Source organism: Lepidochelys olivacea (assembly GCF_965140295.1).
Source record: "Lepidochelys olivacea isolate rLepOli2 genome assembly, chromosome: 1".
In the NCBI taxonomy this organism is placed as follows: domain Eukaryota; kingdom Metazoa; phylum Chordata; order Testudines; family Cheloniidae; genus Lepidochelys; species Lepidochelys olivacea.
In genome coordinates, this window is record NC_140411.1 from 343,312,777 (window position 1) to 343,328,399 (window position 15,623).

The following is a 15,623-nucleotide window of genomic DNA, read 5'->3' on the forward strand; positions in this document are numbered from 1 at the left end:
CTTTAGACCAAAGATGCTCTCTTCACCATTCTCCGGGACCTAAGGCCAGAGGACCACTTCAATATTGTTGGTTTTTCTGACCGAATCAAGGTCTGGCAAAAGGACCATCTGGAGCCAGTGACTCCAAACAACATAAGAGATGCCAAGAAGTACATCCATAACATCTCACCTACTGGAGGTAGGCTTTGGAGACCCAGATGGGATTGACTTGTTCCTTTGATTAATTTACACCATCCTGAGACCTTGCAGATCTCTTCAGGGAACACCAGGTGGAATTATCAAAAGTGTTCTCAGCATTGGCCTCTCTCTGGTGCTGTCTGAGTCAATAGGAACTTCACTGTTCATTTCTCTGGTAGCAGATTTAGCCCAATGCTGAGCATATTTGAAAATCCCACCCTCTTACTTCTCATCACACAAGATTCCCAACTATCTAAGCTAGCCGTTCTCAAACTGTGGCCTACAGAGAGCTGGCTGGTCACATGGTGCTGGCTCCTTCACCTTGTTTCCAGCTGCTAAGCAACTGTTAAGGGGCAGCTGGAGATATATTCAAGAATTTCTTAATGTTAGTTTAGCATGCAAGCAGTTGCAGGAGCTGCCGCAGGGATTGCAAATGGAAGGGAAGGTGTCTTTTTGTTCTGTGTTTGACTTGCTGTTTGACTTCTGTGTTTGTACAGTGCCTAGCATAGAGGGTCTTGGTCCATGACTAGGGATCCTAGCACTACTGTAACAAAATAAATAAATAATAATCCTCTAATTGTAATACAAGAGGAGGTATTTGGTGCAATGATCTCTCTGTTAAGTTGTGGTCCACAGTATAAATACGTTTGGGAACCCCGGTAACCTAATGTACTTCTTGGGGACCCATCATCAGTTTAACGTCTAAGCACCAAATGACCTGCACAAAGCCCTGTAAAATGATCTCAAGAAATTCTGGGAAGACCAGAGACTCCAGCTGGCTAAAGATCTGCAAGGGCTTTCCCTACTTTTCCTTATCAGCCTAAACAATAAGCATTCATTCTAATTGAAGCATTCCAAAGGAAAAATGAGCAAACAGGATGGTCTGTTGCATTGCTTTTACTACTAGCTAAGGAGTTTAGGAAGAGGCAGGGTGGGGAGGGGAACATGCCTAGCTAAACAATTACCAAAGGTGATTACCAAATGAACAAAGCATGTTATCCCAGAGGTGTCAAAGGAGAACCACGTAAGGGCCAGCTGAGCCTGCATTGAGGGGATATGCCTAATTACAGCCCAAAACAAAGGGAAATAATTAACGGCATGCCAAACTTTGGAGTTTGGAAAAGAGAGATGTATTGATTGTCCATCTCAGCGAGTGTACCAGTCTGATTTGCTTCTTTAATGTGTCTCATTTAGCAAACCGTTGTTGGGTGGGTGTCTTCACATTAGCATTTGTACACCCATCTACCTTCCCACAAATGAGCCCTTTACCACAAAATGTTTTTTGGAAAAAAAATCGTTGCTTTCAGTCTTCAATGTTATTTTTCTGAGTTATGGTTTAAAAAGGATACTGGTAAGCGTGGGGGATTTCTTTCCTCTGGTTTTGAAAAATATGTCAAGCTACAACTTTGGATTTGCATTTTGAGTGCAAGAGATTCGGGATGTTTGGCTCTGGGGTTTTGCTTTGGACCCATTATAAAGACCATTTGCAAAATTCCCTTTGGGGTTCTGGGTTTTGATTCCCAACTTCTAACATTCAAGAATGGAGCCAGGATTTCACTTCAGGACTATCTCTAGTATTTTTAGCCTTGTTTTCCACCTCCTCTGTTGCAGTGTCAAATGTTGCGTGTGTAGTGGTGCCCACTGACGGAGATACAGACCTGTCAAGAGGTGGCATAACAGAGCCTGCTTACGGGAACAGTACCATTTTTGAGGGAAAGGGCACATCGCAATGAGTAGAACATATCAGATGTTTGCAAGCTGTTGAGATTTTCTTGTCAGCCATGTGCACTGCATTTAATCAGGAAAATAAGCTCATGACTTTGCTGCGTTCCCAGGTACTAATATTAATGAGGCTGTCCAGACGAGTGCAAAGCTGCTTAACAGTTACATCGCTCAGAACGACATTGACGCCAGGAGCGTCTCCCTAATCATCTTCCTGACAGATGGGCGGCCCACAGTCGGGGAGATGCAGTCCTCCAAGATCCTCAGCAACACCAAGGAGGCCATCCGCGAGAAGTTCTGCCTCTTCACCATCGGCATTGGCAACGACGTCGACTATAAGCTGCTGGAGAGGATGTCCCTGGAGAACTGCGGCATGATGCGGCAGATCCAGGAGGACGAGGACGCAGCCGCACAGCTGAAAGGGTTTGTTGAGTTTCGCCCTGGACGCACTGGGGCCTTGGATGAGACTGGGTATGGGTGTGGGGAGGAGTGACCTCAGATAAATTCACAGTAGAGACAGGCTCTAGCTGAAGATGGTGGATCTGGATTTCGGCTTTCCCAGGGAAATTTGTTTATAAAGATATGGGCCATTAACAAAATATGGGTGCCAATACAGGTTCAAAACTCCACCTCCTCCCCAAAAACTTGGGGCTGTTACAGGTTTGACTGTGGTTGAAAGGTGCAGGTCAGATAAGTGTGAGCAGGGATGGTGTCCCTAGCCCAGGGGTTCTCAGCTCAATTTTCTTTGTGGTCTCAGAGTGCGGCCACCAACTCTTGCTGGTGGCTGCTCTGACAATTTTCCCTAAAATACTTAATTAACTTTAGGAAAAACAAACAAGTATGCACATACACATGTCTAAGTCAGTGTAATTTATTTATGTAGAATTTTTTTTTGCAGACTCAATAATAAAACTAATGTACAGTTGTCTCTATTCTTTACTGACCCTAAACCGAATAGAAACACAAATAAGGTGCTTTGCATGTTATTATCCTTTTTCTTGTTGTGTCTTTTGCTTTTTTGGTTGCTTTTTAAAAAGACTTCCTAGTTACTAAGCCTGCTGTGCAAAGTGGTACTAACAAACATACAAATATCACTTTTCACAGCAGACTTACTCAGCCCAGGCAAACCTGGGGACAAATTAAGCTCTGGGTGGCGAGGTGGATATGGAGGCAGCAAGGAACTGGGGTGATGTGGGGGGTGTGACCTTGAGGCCAGAGCCCACCACCGTACAGCCTGGGAACAGAGCCTGAAGCCCTGTGGCTGGAGCCTGCCACCTGCCACCACAGGGCTGGAGCCTGACCCCACCAGTGGTGGGAAGGTGGGGAACTCACTGGCTGTCTGTTCCTCCAGCTTTTGGGTCTCCAGAGGTGGGCAGGGCTCAACCACTGCTGGTGGCCCTGGGGGAGGGGGGCCGCTGCTTTGCAGCCCTCTCCCCGCCCCTGAAATCACTGCCCAGGAGGCTGTGGCTGCAAGAAAAGTCCACGGTGGCCGTATTTGATAAAAGCTGCCCTAGCCTCTGTTTGCCAGAAGCTGGGAGTGGGCAACAGGGGATGGATCACTTGTTGATTACCCATTCTGTTCATTCCCTCTGAGGCACCTGGCATTGGCCACTGTCTGTAGACAGGATACTGGGATAGATGGACCTTTGGTCTGACCCAGTCTGGCCGTTCTGATGGTCTTATGGTTGTAGAGCTCTTTCCATGGCTGGATGGCTACTTGGGAGTTCTTCCCCCCACTCAAGATACAGTGTACCATAGTACAGCTTTGATGCCCTTCAGAACAAGACTTTGGTTTAAATTCTTTTGACAGAGATATTGCGTGTGTGCCTAAATCTGAATGGCTGGAGAGCTGGGAGACACTTACATCAGCTCGCCCCATGGTGCAAGTGGAGAAAGGACTCGTTGCCCATTTAAATAGATGTTAGACAATGTTAAGGTTCTGAGACACAAACAGCGTCTGCTTTCTGTGAAAAATTTTGATTTGAGTTTTTTATTGAAAAATATTTCACCTCAAACCTAAAACATTTGAATTTGGAAATGCTGCAGCATAGCCTCATGGGAGTCATAGTTTGGTTGCCTCCTGTCCTCATTCACCTCAATGGGGGGGGCTCCCTGACCGGACTACATCTTCCATGGTACACCATAGCCAGGGATTTTCATATAGCACTGCCTCCCCTCTTAAAGAGGGAGACCATGGTGCACCATGGGAGATGTAGCTCAACCTGGAAGCCAAGCCCGTAGAGGAGAATGGGCGCACGAGTCCCCCAAACGACAACCCCCATGAGGCACTGTGGCTGTATTTCCACATTGAAGTTATTCAGGTTTTGACCAGCATTTTTTGGTGTTTGAATTTCTGCCAAATAAATGAAATTTTCCATGGGGGAAAAAACTCCTAGTTCCCCTAGGTATCCATAGGGGTGAGCCTGCACACTTCCAATCATAGTTGTGTTGCTCTGTTACACTATACTTAGCCTGTTTGCCCTCTGGACTTTAATACATTGTGGAAACCCATCCACCAGTGTCTGATCCTGAACCATTGAAAGCGGCGGGAGCTCTATCAGGCTACAAGAGCTCATTAGAGAAAAGACTTGCTTGTAAAGGTAGTGGAGTGTTGTCCAGTGGTTGGAGTAGGTAAAATGGAGTCCAGATTGCTGGGTTGTCCTCTCAGCAAAGCCACTGACCCTCTGTGTGGTTTCGGGCAAGTCCCAGTGTCACTTGTGCTTTGTTGTAGTACTCTGTGAAATGGATTGAATAATAGCACTCTTAGGGTTAACTGATGCTTCCAAAGGACTTTGAGGTCCTTAGACTGAGGGCACTAGAGTGCTCAATATTATTCTAAAAAAGGGAACTGAAAAGCTTTTTATAAAGAGAAAAATAAAAATGTTCAAAGTCCCAGCTCTTTAACAGCCTGTATGTGCAGGCATGAAAAAGGAATGTAGCTTGGCCTCAAAAATAGAGTTGAAGTCAGTTCTTTGTTTGTTTACCTTTCAATACCTGATTTCAGGGTTCTGTGAGTCCTGCCTTGCAAGAGAAGAGGAGGCTGAGACTAGAAAGCTCAAGCCTGGTAGAGAATGCAGCGCTCTCCAGGTGGCTTTAGGTCTCAGTCAGGCCACCAGTTGTAGCAGGAGAATCATGCAGCCGTAAACGCAGGTCTGGGTCCCTTATAAACGCTTTTCAATCCAACCAAGTGGGAGACATTCCCAGGGATGTGTTAGGTCCTGTAAGAAAGCCCTAGATGAAACACCGATATATTACGGGTGTATAATCTCCAGGTCTAGTGGAAACCATTCTGACTCTCACAGAATCATAAAACAAATTGTGCTGAGATCTTCTCCTTCCAGGCCTCCTGTACCAGAAGAGATCATGTGGAATACAGCCTTTAGATCCTAGCACAGGATCCATGCTCAAAGAACCAGGGAAAGGAAAACTCCTACCAACATGCCTCTGATATTACCTTGGGGGAATATCCCACCCCGAGTGCAAATTCAGCACTCTGTGCATGTGTGTACCCCTGCATACAGGTACCTGTGAGTACCTGGCTGAAAACACTAACCTGTGGGAAATGTCACTTGTTTCAGGTTCTACGACGAGATAGGGACGCCCCTTCTCTCCGACATCCGGGTTGATTATCCCAAAGACAGTGTGGAGCAGGTCACTCAGAACCTCTTCCCCAACTACTTCAATGGGTCTGAAATCGTCATTGCCGGGAAGCTCATCGAGCGCAACTCGGGCAAGCTCCACGTAGAGGTGACGGCCAGCAACGCCAACAAGTACATCCTCCTGAAAACCGACGTGGCCATAGACGTCCCAAGCAAGAATGACATCAGGGGCTCTCCTGGCATGGAGGATGGCAAGGAGGCTCAGAATTATGCTGAAAGGGCATGGAGTTATCTCACCATCAAGGAGCTGCTGACCTCCTGGTTGAAGAGTGATGACAGGGAGGAGAGGCAACACTTGATGGATAAAGCCAAGTCATTGGCCCTGACCTACAACTTCATCATCCCCTTCACCTCCCTGAAGATGAAAGAGTTACAGGCAGACCGGCCTAAGGAGATTCATGCCAGTCCTTCTACTGAGGGCATTGGGGAAAGAGTGCAGAGTTTGCAAGGACACAAAGTACCACCAGGTACAAAGAAAATAATTATAATAATTGGACACATTCCTTCAAAATAGGCACACCTCAAAATTGATTTAATTAGAAAGGATTGTCTAGTGGTTAAAGCACAGGACTAGGAGGTAGGAGACTGGGATTATAATCCTGGTTTTGCTAATGCCTCAACGTATATCCTTGGGCAAGTCATGTAATTTCTCTGAGCAGTGTTTTGGGAACATTGTTATAACATTGCTTAGTCTGTTATTGTACCCATAACTCTGGCTGCTTTCTCTTCCCCCTCTTCTAGGTGTATCCAAGCAACCAGACAAAGAAAGAATTAAAATATCCAAAACGTCAGGTCAGTGTCTATTTCCCAATTCTGTATACTTTGTAACTGAAGATAAAGAACAGTTGATTTACAAAGCCACAACTCTTAGTGCCTTTGGCATACACCCTCCTGGAGTAAACCAGCAAAGATCCTATTCATTTGATTACAATACAGTAATTTGGAAGAAAAAAGAAAAAAAGAGAGAGGATCAGGAATTGCTAAAAGTTAGCAAGAGTGCTAATTAGGAAGCACAGCGGGGTGGTATATTAGGAAGACATAGGTGCATTATTTAAAACAGCCAGTTCATTTTAGGGGTCATAAGGGCTTTATTTCAATATTTTAGCTGGTCACAATAACTTGATTTTCAGAATAATGTTGCTGAAATTTTAAAAGACAGTAAAAAATGTCAAAAAGTTTTCACAATATGTTTAATTGTTTTTTCAACAATCCTTTAAAACATTACATAGACCTAAACCAAGACCCAAGATCTGAACTTCACCAGACACCAAAGAAGATCACGCCTAGCTCTGAAGTTCACAGCTCAGGCCAATCTCTGTATGGCTGTGTTCCATCAGCTGGCGCTGCAAGAGTGGGTCACTTGCTGTGTGGGGAATCTACCTGCTACTGCATCAAATTAATATTGATGAGCAGGAGGACTTGCCCAGACTCAACTGTCAACGTTCATTGTGCCTGATGGTGATGCTAATCCTATGGCTGGTCAAAAATTGTCCCTCTAAACTGTTTATTGATAGAAAATTGGGTTTTGGACTAAACAGGAATTGGCTTCTTCCCAGGGAAAACTTTGATTTTTCATCGAAAAACTGAACACTCAAAATGTTTTCAGTGGAAAAAAGAAATGTTTCAATTCTGAAGTGCTGCCATGGTACCTTATGGGAGTTGTTGTTTGGGTGCCTCACACACCTATTATTCTCCATGGGCCAGGATCACATCTCCCATGATGCACCATGACTACGCAGCAGCCCTTCACCAAGAGGGGAGACTGTGGTGCATCATGGGAGATGTAGTTGAGCCAGGGAGCCTGGCCTATATATAGGATAATGGGGGCATGAGGCACCCGAACTACAACTCCCATGAAGTAACATGGCAGCACTTCAGAAATGAAATATTTTAGTTCTTGACTTTTCACCTTAAACGCAACATTTTTTGTGGGGAAACAAAACAAGCTATCCATAAACCCTTTAAAAATGTACCAGTAAATCTTGAAGAAAACAGAGATGAGGCTCTTTGAAACCTGTTTTGTGAGATTCGGCACTTGGATACTGGTGTTCCGTGAACGTCTCTTACCTTTGTTCTCCTTTTCATGTCTTCTCAGCGGATGGAGACCCTCACTTTGTCATTGATTTCCCCTCCAGCAAGCTAGCTGTCTGCTTCAATATTGATGGGCAACCAGGGGACATTCTCAGACTGGTCTCCGATCATAATGAGTCTGGTAAGATAATGAGGAATCCTGTTGGAGCTACCCCAGCAGCTGCTGCACTGGGGAAATTTGAGCTGCAGGTATCAGTCCAACAGTGAAAATACTTAGCAACAAGGTGCTTTATGCATTAAACTTACAACAAGCCGGAGAGGGAGGAAGGCTCTGTCACCATTTTACAGATGGGGAGATGGAGACGCATAAGACCCCAGTGGCTGTCCATGGCTTAGCGCCAATCACATGCAGAACCTGCTGAAGGGTGCCCAAACTTTGCCCAACCGAGGGCTCCACTGGCAGGAGGCCAGGAGCTGCAACTACTTCATGTCAAATGGAACAGATTGCCACCACCCCATATATTTAATATGGAGATCGGGACCATGGAAATACAAAGACCCAGAATGCAATGCTCCAGCTTGATCTGAGCAAGCAGTGCCTGTTAGGTAAGACACATGTGGTCTGTATGCCACACTTGACTAGCTGGAGCAGGCACAGCTAAATAAAAGGCCATCTTGAGTTTCAGATGCTAAACTTGGGGCACTTAACATGAGCCAACAGCCTCCCGCTGTTAGAGATTACGCTGGGGCTCTGGGCCCCCCTTTGCTCCATCTGCAGGTTTCACTAACTGATTCTGCTTCCACAGCCCACTGCTTGCAGAGTCTTCTCCAGCAGTGGGGTGGGCAGGTTTTGTATCTGACCCAGTCATTAGCATTTAACTGTATGCTGCTTACTTAGGGGGCTGGCGGCCTTCAGTGCTAAGTCCCTGTCAAGCTGCAGTAGAAGGGTCCCTGAGCACTGAGGCAGTTAATGACAGTTTGTTTTAACGGAGGGTCTATAGTAATTGCACTAAAACAGTTTTTGCCCCTGGATCAGTCCTGAGAAAGCTAAATCACAAACGATTAAGTCTCTGCTTTGCGTAGAGCAGTGTGACCCCCTGACTGTCCAAAATTCAGATCTGACCTGGAATTCCTAAGCAAAATGGTTAGTAAGTGGATTATTTGCTAAGCAGGAAAGCCATGGAGTGGCGGCGGGGGCGTAAGCATGAAAGGCAATACGAAAGTCTGTCTGACAAGGAAAAAACGAAACAAAACAAAGTCACTGGAGAGCTATTTTGTGTGGCACTTTTGTAGCATTGGCCCAACTTCCCTGTCCCGTCTGTGTCCAGCCTCTGCTTTCTTCAGTATACACCGAACCCCTTGCAGACAGACCACTAGCTTCCTTCACCGGCTAGGTTGGCTGATTTTTTGTGGCTTGAGAGGAGAGTGTGCTTGAGCGTCACCCAGGTTCAAATAAATGGCAGATAAGTGTATGGAGAAAGGAATGACCGTTTCCCCTGTGACCGCAGGATAGGGAGCTTTTCACCTCTGCACTGATGGCGCGAGGCCAGTTGTGACCCTCCATTGTTACCTTCCGAGGCCGGTGTCTGTCATTTTGCAAAGAAATGAAAGTGACGTCACACCGGCCGGTTCCCCCAGCCCTCCATCGGTTCTGACCCCACCCAGTCTCAGCTGCACTCCCCCGTCATCTCTTCACCCCCCCCTTAGCAGGCTGGGTGCGGCAGGGAGGGAGTTACAGAGGAGCCGTCCCATTGCTCACAGGTGGGGAAAGGAGGAGAGGGAGTGGAGCAGCCCTGAGCTGCTGGGCTTTTTCCGCTCCCCCGCCCCGCTAAGAGAACAGTGTGGGTTCCTGAAGGGAGAGGGAGAGAGTGCTGATCGGCAGCTTATACCCCAGGAGGCGGGGCAAACGCAGGCAATCAGAGGGAAGGTTTCCCTTAGCCAGGGGTGAAACGTGCCCCTCAGCGACCAGGCTCAAGTTGTAGAATTTTTATTTGCCGGGTCTGCAACCCCTTTGAGCCATGCACACTGTAAGCACGGCCTCCCACCCCTACCTGTGGCTTCTCTGGTGCAGAATTGAGGCACGCTGGAAGGGCAGAGCGGGAGAAGCGTGTGTAACCCACTGGAGTTACAGGTGCCTCTCAGTACCCATGCACGGAGACTATGAGTCTGGCGCTGTCCCACTGAGGGCTGTTTCGCTCAAGCTGTAGAAGTTGTGCGTTTAGCTCTGGGAGTCCTGGTTCAGTCCCTGGTATGTTGGCCAAGATGGGGTCCATCACACTTCTGCTGCTGTCGCCTGTGAAGGAGTGTTGGACCTTTTCTGGCCTTAGGCAGCAGGGCTTCAGGGCTGTTGGACCAGAACCTCTCACCATTGCCACATTAGGTGTACTGCAGCCTACAGAGAATGACCCACAACCCTGACTCCTATAGAACAGTGGTATTAGGCCAGATCCAATTCCTCTCTTATCAGAAATAATTCTACCCCATGGTCCTGTGCAAAATGGGATTAGACCCATGCCGGTTAACACTGTGTGTGATTGAGCAGGGTTCTAGGATGGTGTTTGTCAAAGCAAGCCATCGCCTACCTGCCCTAGGTAGATGATAATGCAGTTTGCAAATACCATGCTAACTCAGCGCTCAAGTAAAATATCCTCTCTCACACTGTCCAGGGCAATGGTGGCAGAATTCTGCTAATAGACTGGGGCCTGTTTTCAAACTTGGATGTCCAAATATGGTGTTAGGGGCCTAACTTGCGGCAATCAAGTTTGAAAATGTTGGCCCCATTGTTTTAAACAAGATGGTAGCTGGGAGAACTAGGATCCCAGCATGAGTGGTACTTCAGTGTCCACTCAAAATGAGGTTTTCATTATGCATGATCCACAGCATCAGCTCGGAGCGATTCATTCACTCACATTTTAAACCACTGTTTTTTCCCTCTAAAAGGTGTAACTGTGAACGGGCAGTTAATTGGAGCCCCGGCTCCTCCCAATGGCCACAAGAAACAACGCACCTACTTCACCACCATCACGATCCTCAGCAATAAGCCAGAGCGATCCTACGTCGAGATCACACCCACCAAGGTCATCCTGGATGATGGGGAAAGACTCATTTTGCCATGTGACCGGAGTGCCACGGTGGGGAGCAGTGGCCTGGAGGTGTCTATCTTTGCCAATTCCAATGTCACCGTGGCAATACACGGCACCATCAGCTTCATCATCCTGATCCACCAGTACAAGAATCCTGCCCCCTACCAGAGGAATCACCTGGGATTCTACATTTCCAACAGTAAAGGGCTCTCCCCTCATTCCCATGGACTGCTAGGTAGGTGTCACGCTCTTTCAGTTGTAACCCGTAGCAAACTGTTCAGATGGGTGATATGGGAGAAGCGACTATTTCAAAGGGGTTTGAGGGACAGAGGCAGGAGGTGGTGAGCCTTGAGGAATGGGATGGGTCAGCCGAGAAGTGGGACTCTTGCCTCGATCCCGTCATGACTAGCTTGTCTGCCATCAACGTTCTCAACGTTCTCACCCCTCTGTTCTCCATGTGACCCGTCTCCCACTAGTGTATCTATCGATTGTAATTATACAGTCCCCATTACTATAATATCTGAGCACCTCACAGATGTTAACATATTTATCCTCACAACACCCCTGTGAGGTAGGGAAGTGCTATTTGCCCACTGGGGAACTGAGGCCGAGACAACAAGGGACTTGCCCAAGGTCATACAGGAAGCCTGTGGCAGAGCTGAGAATGGTCTCCTGAGTTCTAGGGTGGTGCCCTAATCACCACACTCTCTTTCCGCCCTTTGTTTGAGCTTTGTGGGTCTAAAACAAGTGATGTTACCCTCCAGCGGGCTTAGCCCCCAGAGAGGAACAGGAGGCTCTCTGCTACTGGCAGCTCAAGAATCAGTTTCCAAGTTTAACTGGCCAAGGCCTGTGTTTCTGGAGGTGAAGAAGGAGCAGAGTTCTCGTCCCAGTTCCCTGTGTGTGGGTGAGAGATTAACAAAAGAATTGTAGAACATAGCTTCTTTCCACCATCGCTGGGAAACTCTTCAGGAGCCCCAGAGGCATTGAAACCTGGTAATTTGGCTGCTGCTTTGGAGACCCCTTTAAAAGACTCTGTCGCAAAGCAAAGCGGCTGCTTTAGGAATAAGTTTAATCTTTCCTTGCAGGTCAGTTCTTGTACCATGAAGTCAAACTTACCCAGGACCCTCTGGGTGGAAGTCCCCAGCTGGTCAGTCAGAACTCAACAGAAGAGCTGAACCCGAGGCCAGTGAATGTGCTAAAGGTAAAAGGTAGGCTGGTTCCTGTCGTGTGGAAGCAGAGGAAGATCTACAACGGTGAGCAGGAGGTCGATTGCTGGTTTGCCAAGAACAATGCAGACAAACTGATCGATGGAGACTATAAGGATTATCTTGCTGCTCATCCCTTCGACACAGGAACCAGCTTCGGGATGGCTAACAGACTTTAAGGCCGATCACGGGTTGCATCAGCAGATTCAACAACAATAACCCTGCGGGTGGTTCTTACTTTTTTTTAGTGCCAAAGAAACAAATGTTTTCCCTTTGGAAATCAGCTTCCCCACTTCTGTACTGGCAGGTCATGGTGTTGAGTGCAGGGAGGGTGAGGTTTGGGCTAAAGTGCTCTCCTGGTGGAAAGGGAGGGAGAGAGAAGGTATGTCAGATTTAGCAGTACAGAAAGATACAGGTGTAAAAATAAATACCCAGGTGGATCTGCGCAATACCCACCAGCATCTGGCTACTCACAGAATGTAAGACATAAGTCATACAACACAACCTTTCCTTTGATAACATGACATGAGGTACCTGCTATCATAACTATCTGGGGCAGACGTGCTTTTAGGGAAAGCATCCCACAAAGGAAAGCCCACGGGGACATCAGTGGGTTAATGAACAAATTGAACGCAGACCCAGTGAGCCACAGCAGGGTGTTGGTTTCTTGGCTATCCATACACGTGTTGAATGTGGTGTTAAGTGTGACAGCGTGTACCTCTAGCCACCAGAGAGGCTCACCAGTGATATACGCCCTCGTGAGGCGTCTTGCTGATAGCGTATTGGAACATCCTAAAAAAGCATTTACAGCCTGGAACAGTGACAGTGGTGGTGTAACTTACACCCCTTGCAGCATCTTGACTAAATGTTTCCATCCATGGTCTCTCCTGTCTCGGAAAGGAAGGAGGCTTCAACCCACACCACATCTGCTTGATCATAGCACTAGGCACCCACTCTATTTAATAGAAGCTTTCTTAAATTCTCTGAATAGGAACAGTCAGCCAGGCTCCAAATCCACTGACCACAAAACGGTCCCAGCTCTTGTACTGAAATACAAATCCCATATAACTGTTACAGTCTGGGCCCATGGCAGAATGTGATCTTTATTCGTTCCCGATCCCCAAACGCTTATAATCTGACACTCCTCGTCTCTGCTTCCGTGCAACGAAGGCAATTGGCAAAACGAGGTTGTGAAATGGGCCGTTAAACAGATACCCACGCTGCAGGGGTGTGTGGAAGCTGAGCAAGCCACTCACGAGGATTTTGCCTAACCAAAATGTAGAGACTGGTCTATTTTAAAGCGAGGCATCATTTAATAATGCTGTGCGTCACCCTCCAGGGAGATCTTTTATTAGAAAAGGCTGCTAGAGAGGACATCAGCAAACATGAAGACATGTGCATGGGAGGCCAGAATTGAACTAAAGTTTACTGTATCTCCCCAGGGGCTCAAAGGGAAGGGGGAAAGGGGTGAAAGCACCTTAAGCAGCCAAATGATATCCAGGTGTTTGGAGAGCACTGAAGAACTGCTTTGGCCTAGGAGAAATAGACTAATTCAGAGCTGATATTTGTATATTTAAACATTATAATCACATCTGGAGTCTAGGACATCTTTCACACACAGCATCCTTGTCCGTGTAGAAACCACCACTCCCTAATGCTGTATTGTGGGGAAGCACTGGGCTAGCAGCATTGCTCAGTTCAATCTCATGTTTTAGTGAATTTTCTTGCTTGTGGCAGAGAACGCTACCATTAGAGCTGCCCACCTAAAGCCCCGCTAAGGTACCTCAAATGCAGCGCTGCTGCCAAAATTCTGCGAGTGCTTTGCAGTGAAATTTGAATCTGAGGGCTATGGCTACGCTACAGACTTCGGCCAGCATAGATCTGTCAGTCAGGGATGTGACGCGGGGCGATCCCTGACTGATGTGGCTGCGTCGACAGAAGCCTGTAGCATAGCCAGAGCTATACCAGCAAAACTGGGCGTTTACTAGGGTAGTTTGTTTCACTCCTGGCGGGTGGCTTTACTACACTGGTCCTCTTGCTAAAGGACCCTCCCCCAGCCTTAGGGAAGGATCCACAAGGTCCAGGAACTCAAATAATTACAGGGGACAACCAAAAATGTAACAGGGGCAGGTGTGAAGGCAAAGGGTCAAACAAAGGGAACCTGAAGGGGACACCGAGCAGAGAACCCCGGACAGCACCCACTGCTCCTCGAAGGTGTCAAGGGAGCCCGCAGATGCCGCCCAGAGGGATTCTGCCCAGATATGTGAGCAAAGGCCTGGAAATAGGCCCCCCAGTCGCAGGAAACCCTCTCAGCCAACCTCCTCTCCCTGGTCTTATAGATGGCTACTTTGGCCAGCGCCAGGAGGAGGCTGACAAGGAGGTCCCGTGGCTTTGTGGGGTTATGGATAGGGTGTGAGTATATGAAAAGGTGAGGGGAAAAGTGCAGCCAGAAATGTAAAAGGATGGTCAGGAGGAGCCAGAACAGGGGCTGCAACCGGGCACACTCCAGGTATACGTGCACCAGGGTCTCCCTCATGCTGCAAAAGGGGCAGGCGCCAGGGACAGGGCACCAAACACACGCCTGTGCTCAGTATAGCTGTGTCCACACTATAGTACTTTGCCAGTATAGTAATCTGGGACGCCCACAAAGCCCTAGTGCAGACATGGTCTGAGGCCACCGCACTGGGTACGGCTCTCTCAGGAAACAATCCTCTCAAAAGAGCAATTGGCAGACACTGCGGAACCGTGTTGCATGCTGCCTTTCTCCTGAGCAGTAAGCACGGCGTTGGTTAGCAGGCCAAGGCTAAGCTTAGCCAGCACCTGTGTAGCGCCCATGACCAGGAAGTGCTGCGGGGAGGGGAATCTCGCAGAGGGTGGGAAATTGTGCCAGTTAAACTGGCTGCTTACCCTGAAAATCGATGGTGATGAACCACGGTTGCCTGACTCCTGCACTGACTTGACTGTTTTAATTGCAGCAAGCGACCTGGATATTGGTCACGTAAGAAACATTCCTGAGCTCATCAGACACCTTTGGACTGTGGTTATTGCCACGGGATTTCCCTGGGTTCGCACTTTTCACCTCCCGTCACCCATATTTCAGCTCTTTAGAGGCAGGGTCTGAGTTTTCTACATAGTGTTGACCTGTTCAAATGCATGTTCCCTTCGAGGGCAGCTTAGTTAGGGCAGGTGTAGGGTTTTATTCCATTGTACACCCCCTTCTTCCCCCTTTCTGTACATAAATATGTATTGCTAAAGCTTCGAGTGCATTACACGTCTTCCCCCACCCCATTAGGGACATGCTATTTCAGTTGACCCCAAAAGGATGAAATCTAACCCCGTAGGTATAGGGAGCACGGACAACAGCACAGTTGAGATTTGGTCAGTGGGGATCCAGTTATCACTTTTCACAATAAATATACTTTACAGTGACCGTTGAGGTGATGTTTTTATTTGGTGTGAAGCAGCAGACACTTGGTTGAACCTGCCATGAGACTAAGGTTATGCACATGTTTTATGTTGCTGGATAGGGGAAGAGCACCCTCAGGCATCATTCACCTGGAAGAAGCAGCTGCCCCAAGTATCAGGTGGTTGATTATAATGGCCTTCGTGACCACAGTGGAGATGTTTAAAAATCAGTAGCAGGCTCTGGCCCAGAGACTGATGCAAACAATAGATGTCAGAGTCTTGTCATGGAGTGGTGGAAGATGGGTCCAGGGATGAGGGAACTAGCCAAAGACATGGGAGAG

At 47.6% G+C, this 15,623-nt stretch overlaps 1 protein-coding gene across 2 annotated transcripts in view; it reads left to right on the forward strand.

Moving 5' to 3' along the window:
* The window catches only part of ITIH5 (inter-alpha-trypsin inhibitor heavy chain 5), a 60,036-nt gene extending 44,730 nt beyond the window's left edge, over window positions 1–15,306 (forward strand). For both annotated transcript variants that reach the window (XM_084636798.1, XM_084636799.1), the window contains exons 8-14: window positions 7–178; window positions 2,013–2,322; window positions 5,478–6,025; window positions 6,300–6,350; window positions 7,654–7,770; window positions 10,530–10,907; window positions 11,758–15,306. In XM_084636798.1, coding sequence (XP_084492924.1) covers window positions 7–178; window positions 2,013–2,322; window positions 5,478–6,025; window positions 6,300–6,350; window positions 7,654–7,770; window positions 10,530–10,907; window positions 11,758–12,056 — 1,875 coding nt within the window. In that variant the 3' untranslated portion in view covers window positions 12,057–15,306. The remainder of the gene's footprint in view (window positions 1–6; window positions 179–2,012; window positions 2,323–5,477; window positions 6,026–6,299; window positions 6,351–7,653; window positions 7,771–10,529; window positions 10,908–11,757) is intronic.
* Window positions 15,307–15,623: the final 317 nt, after the last annotated feature.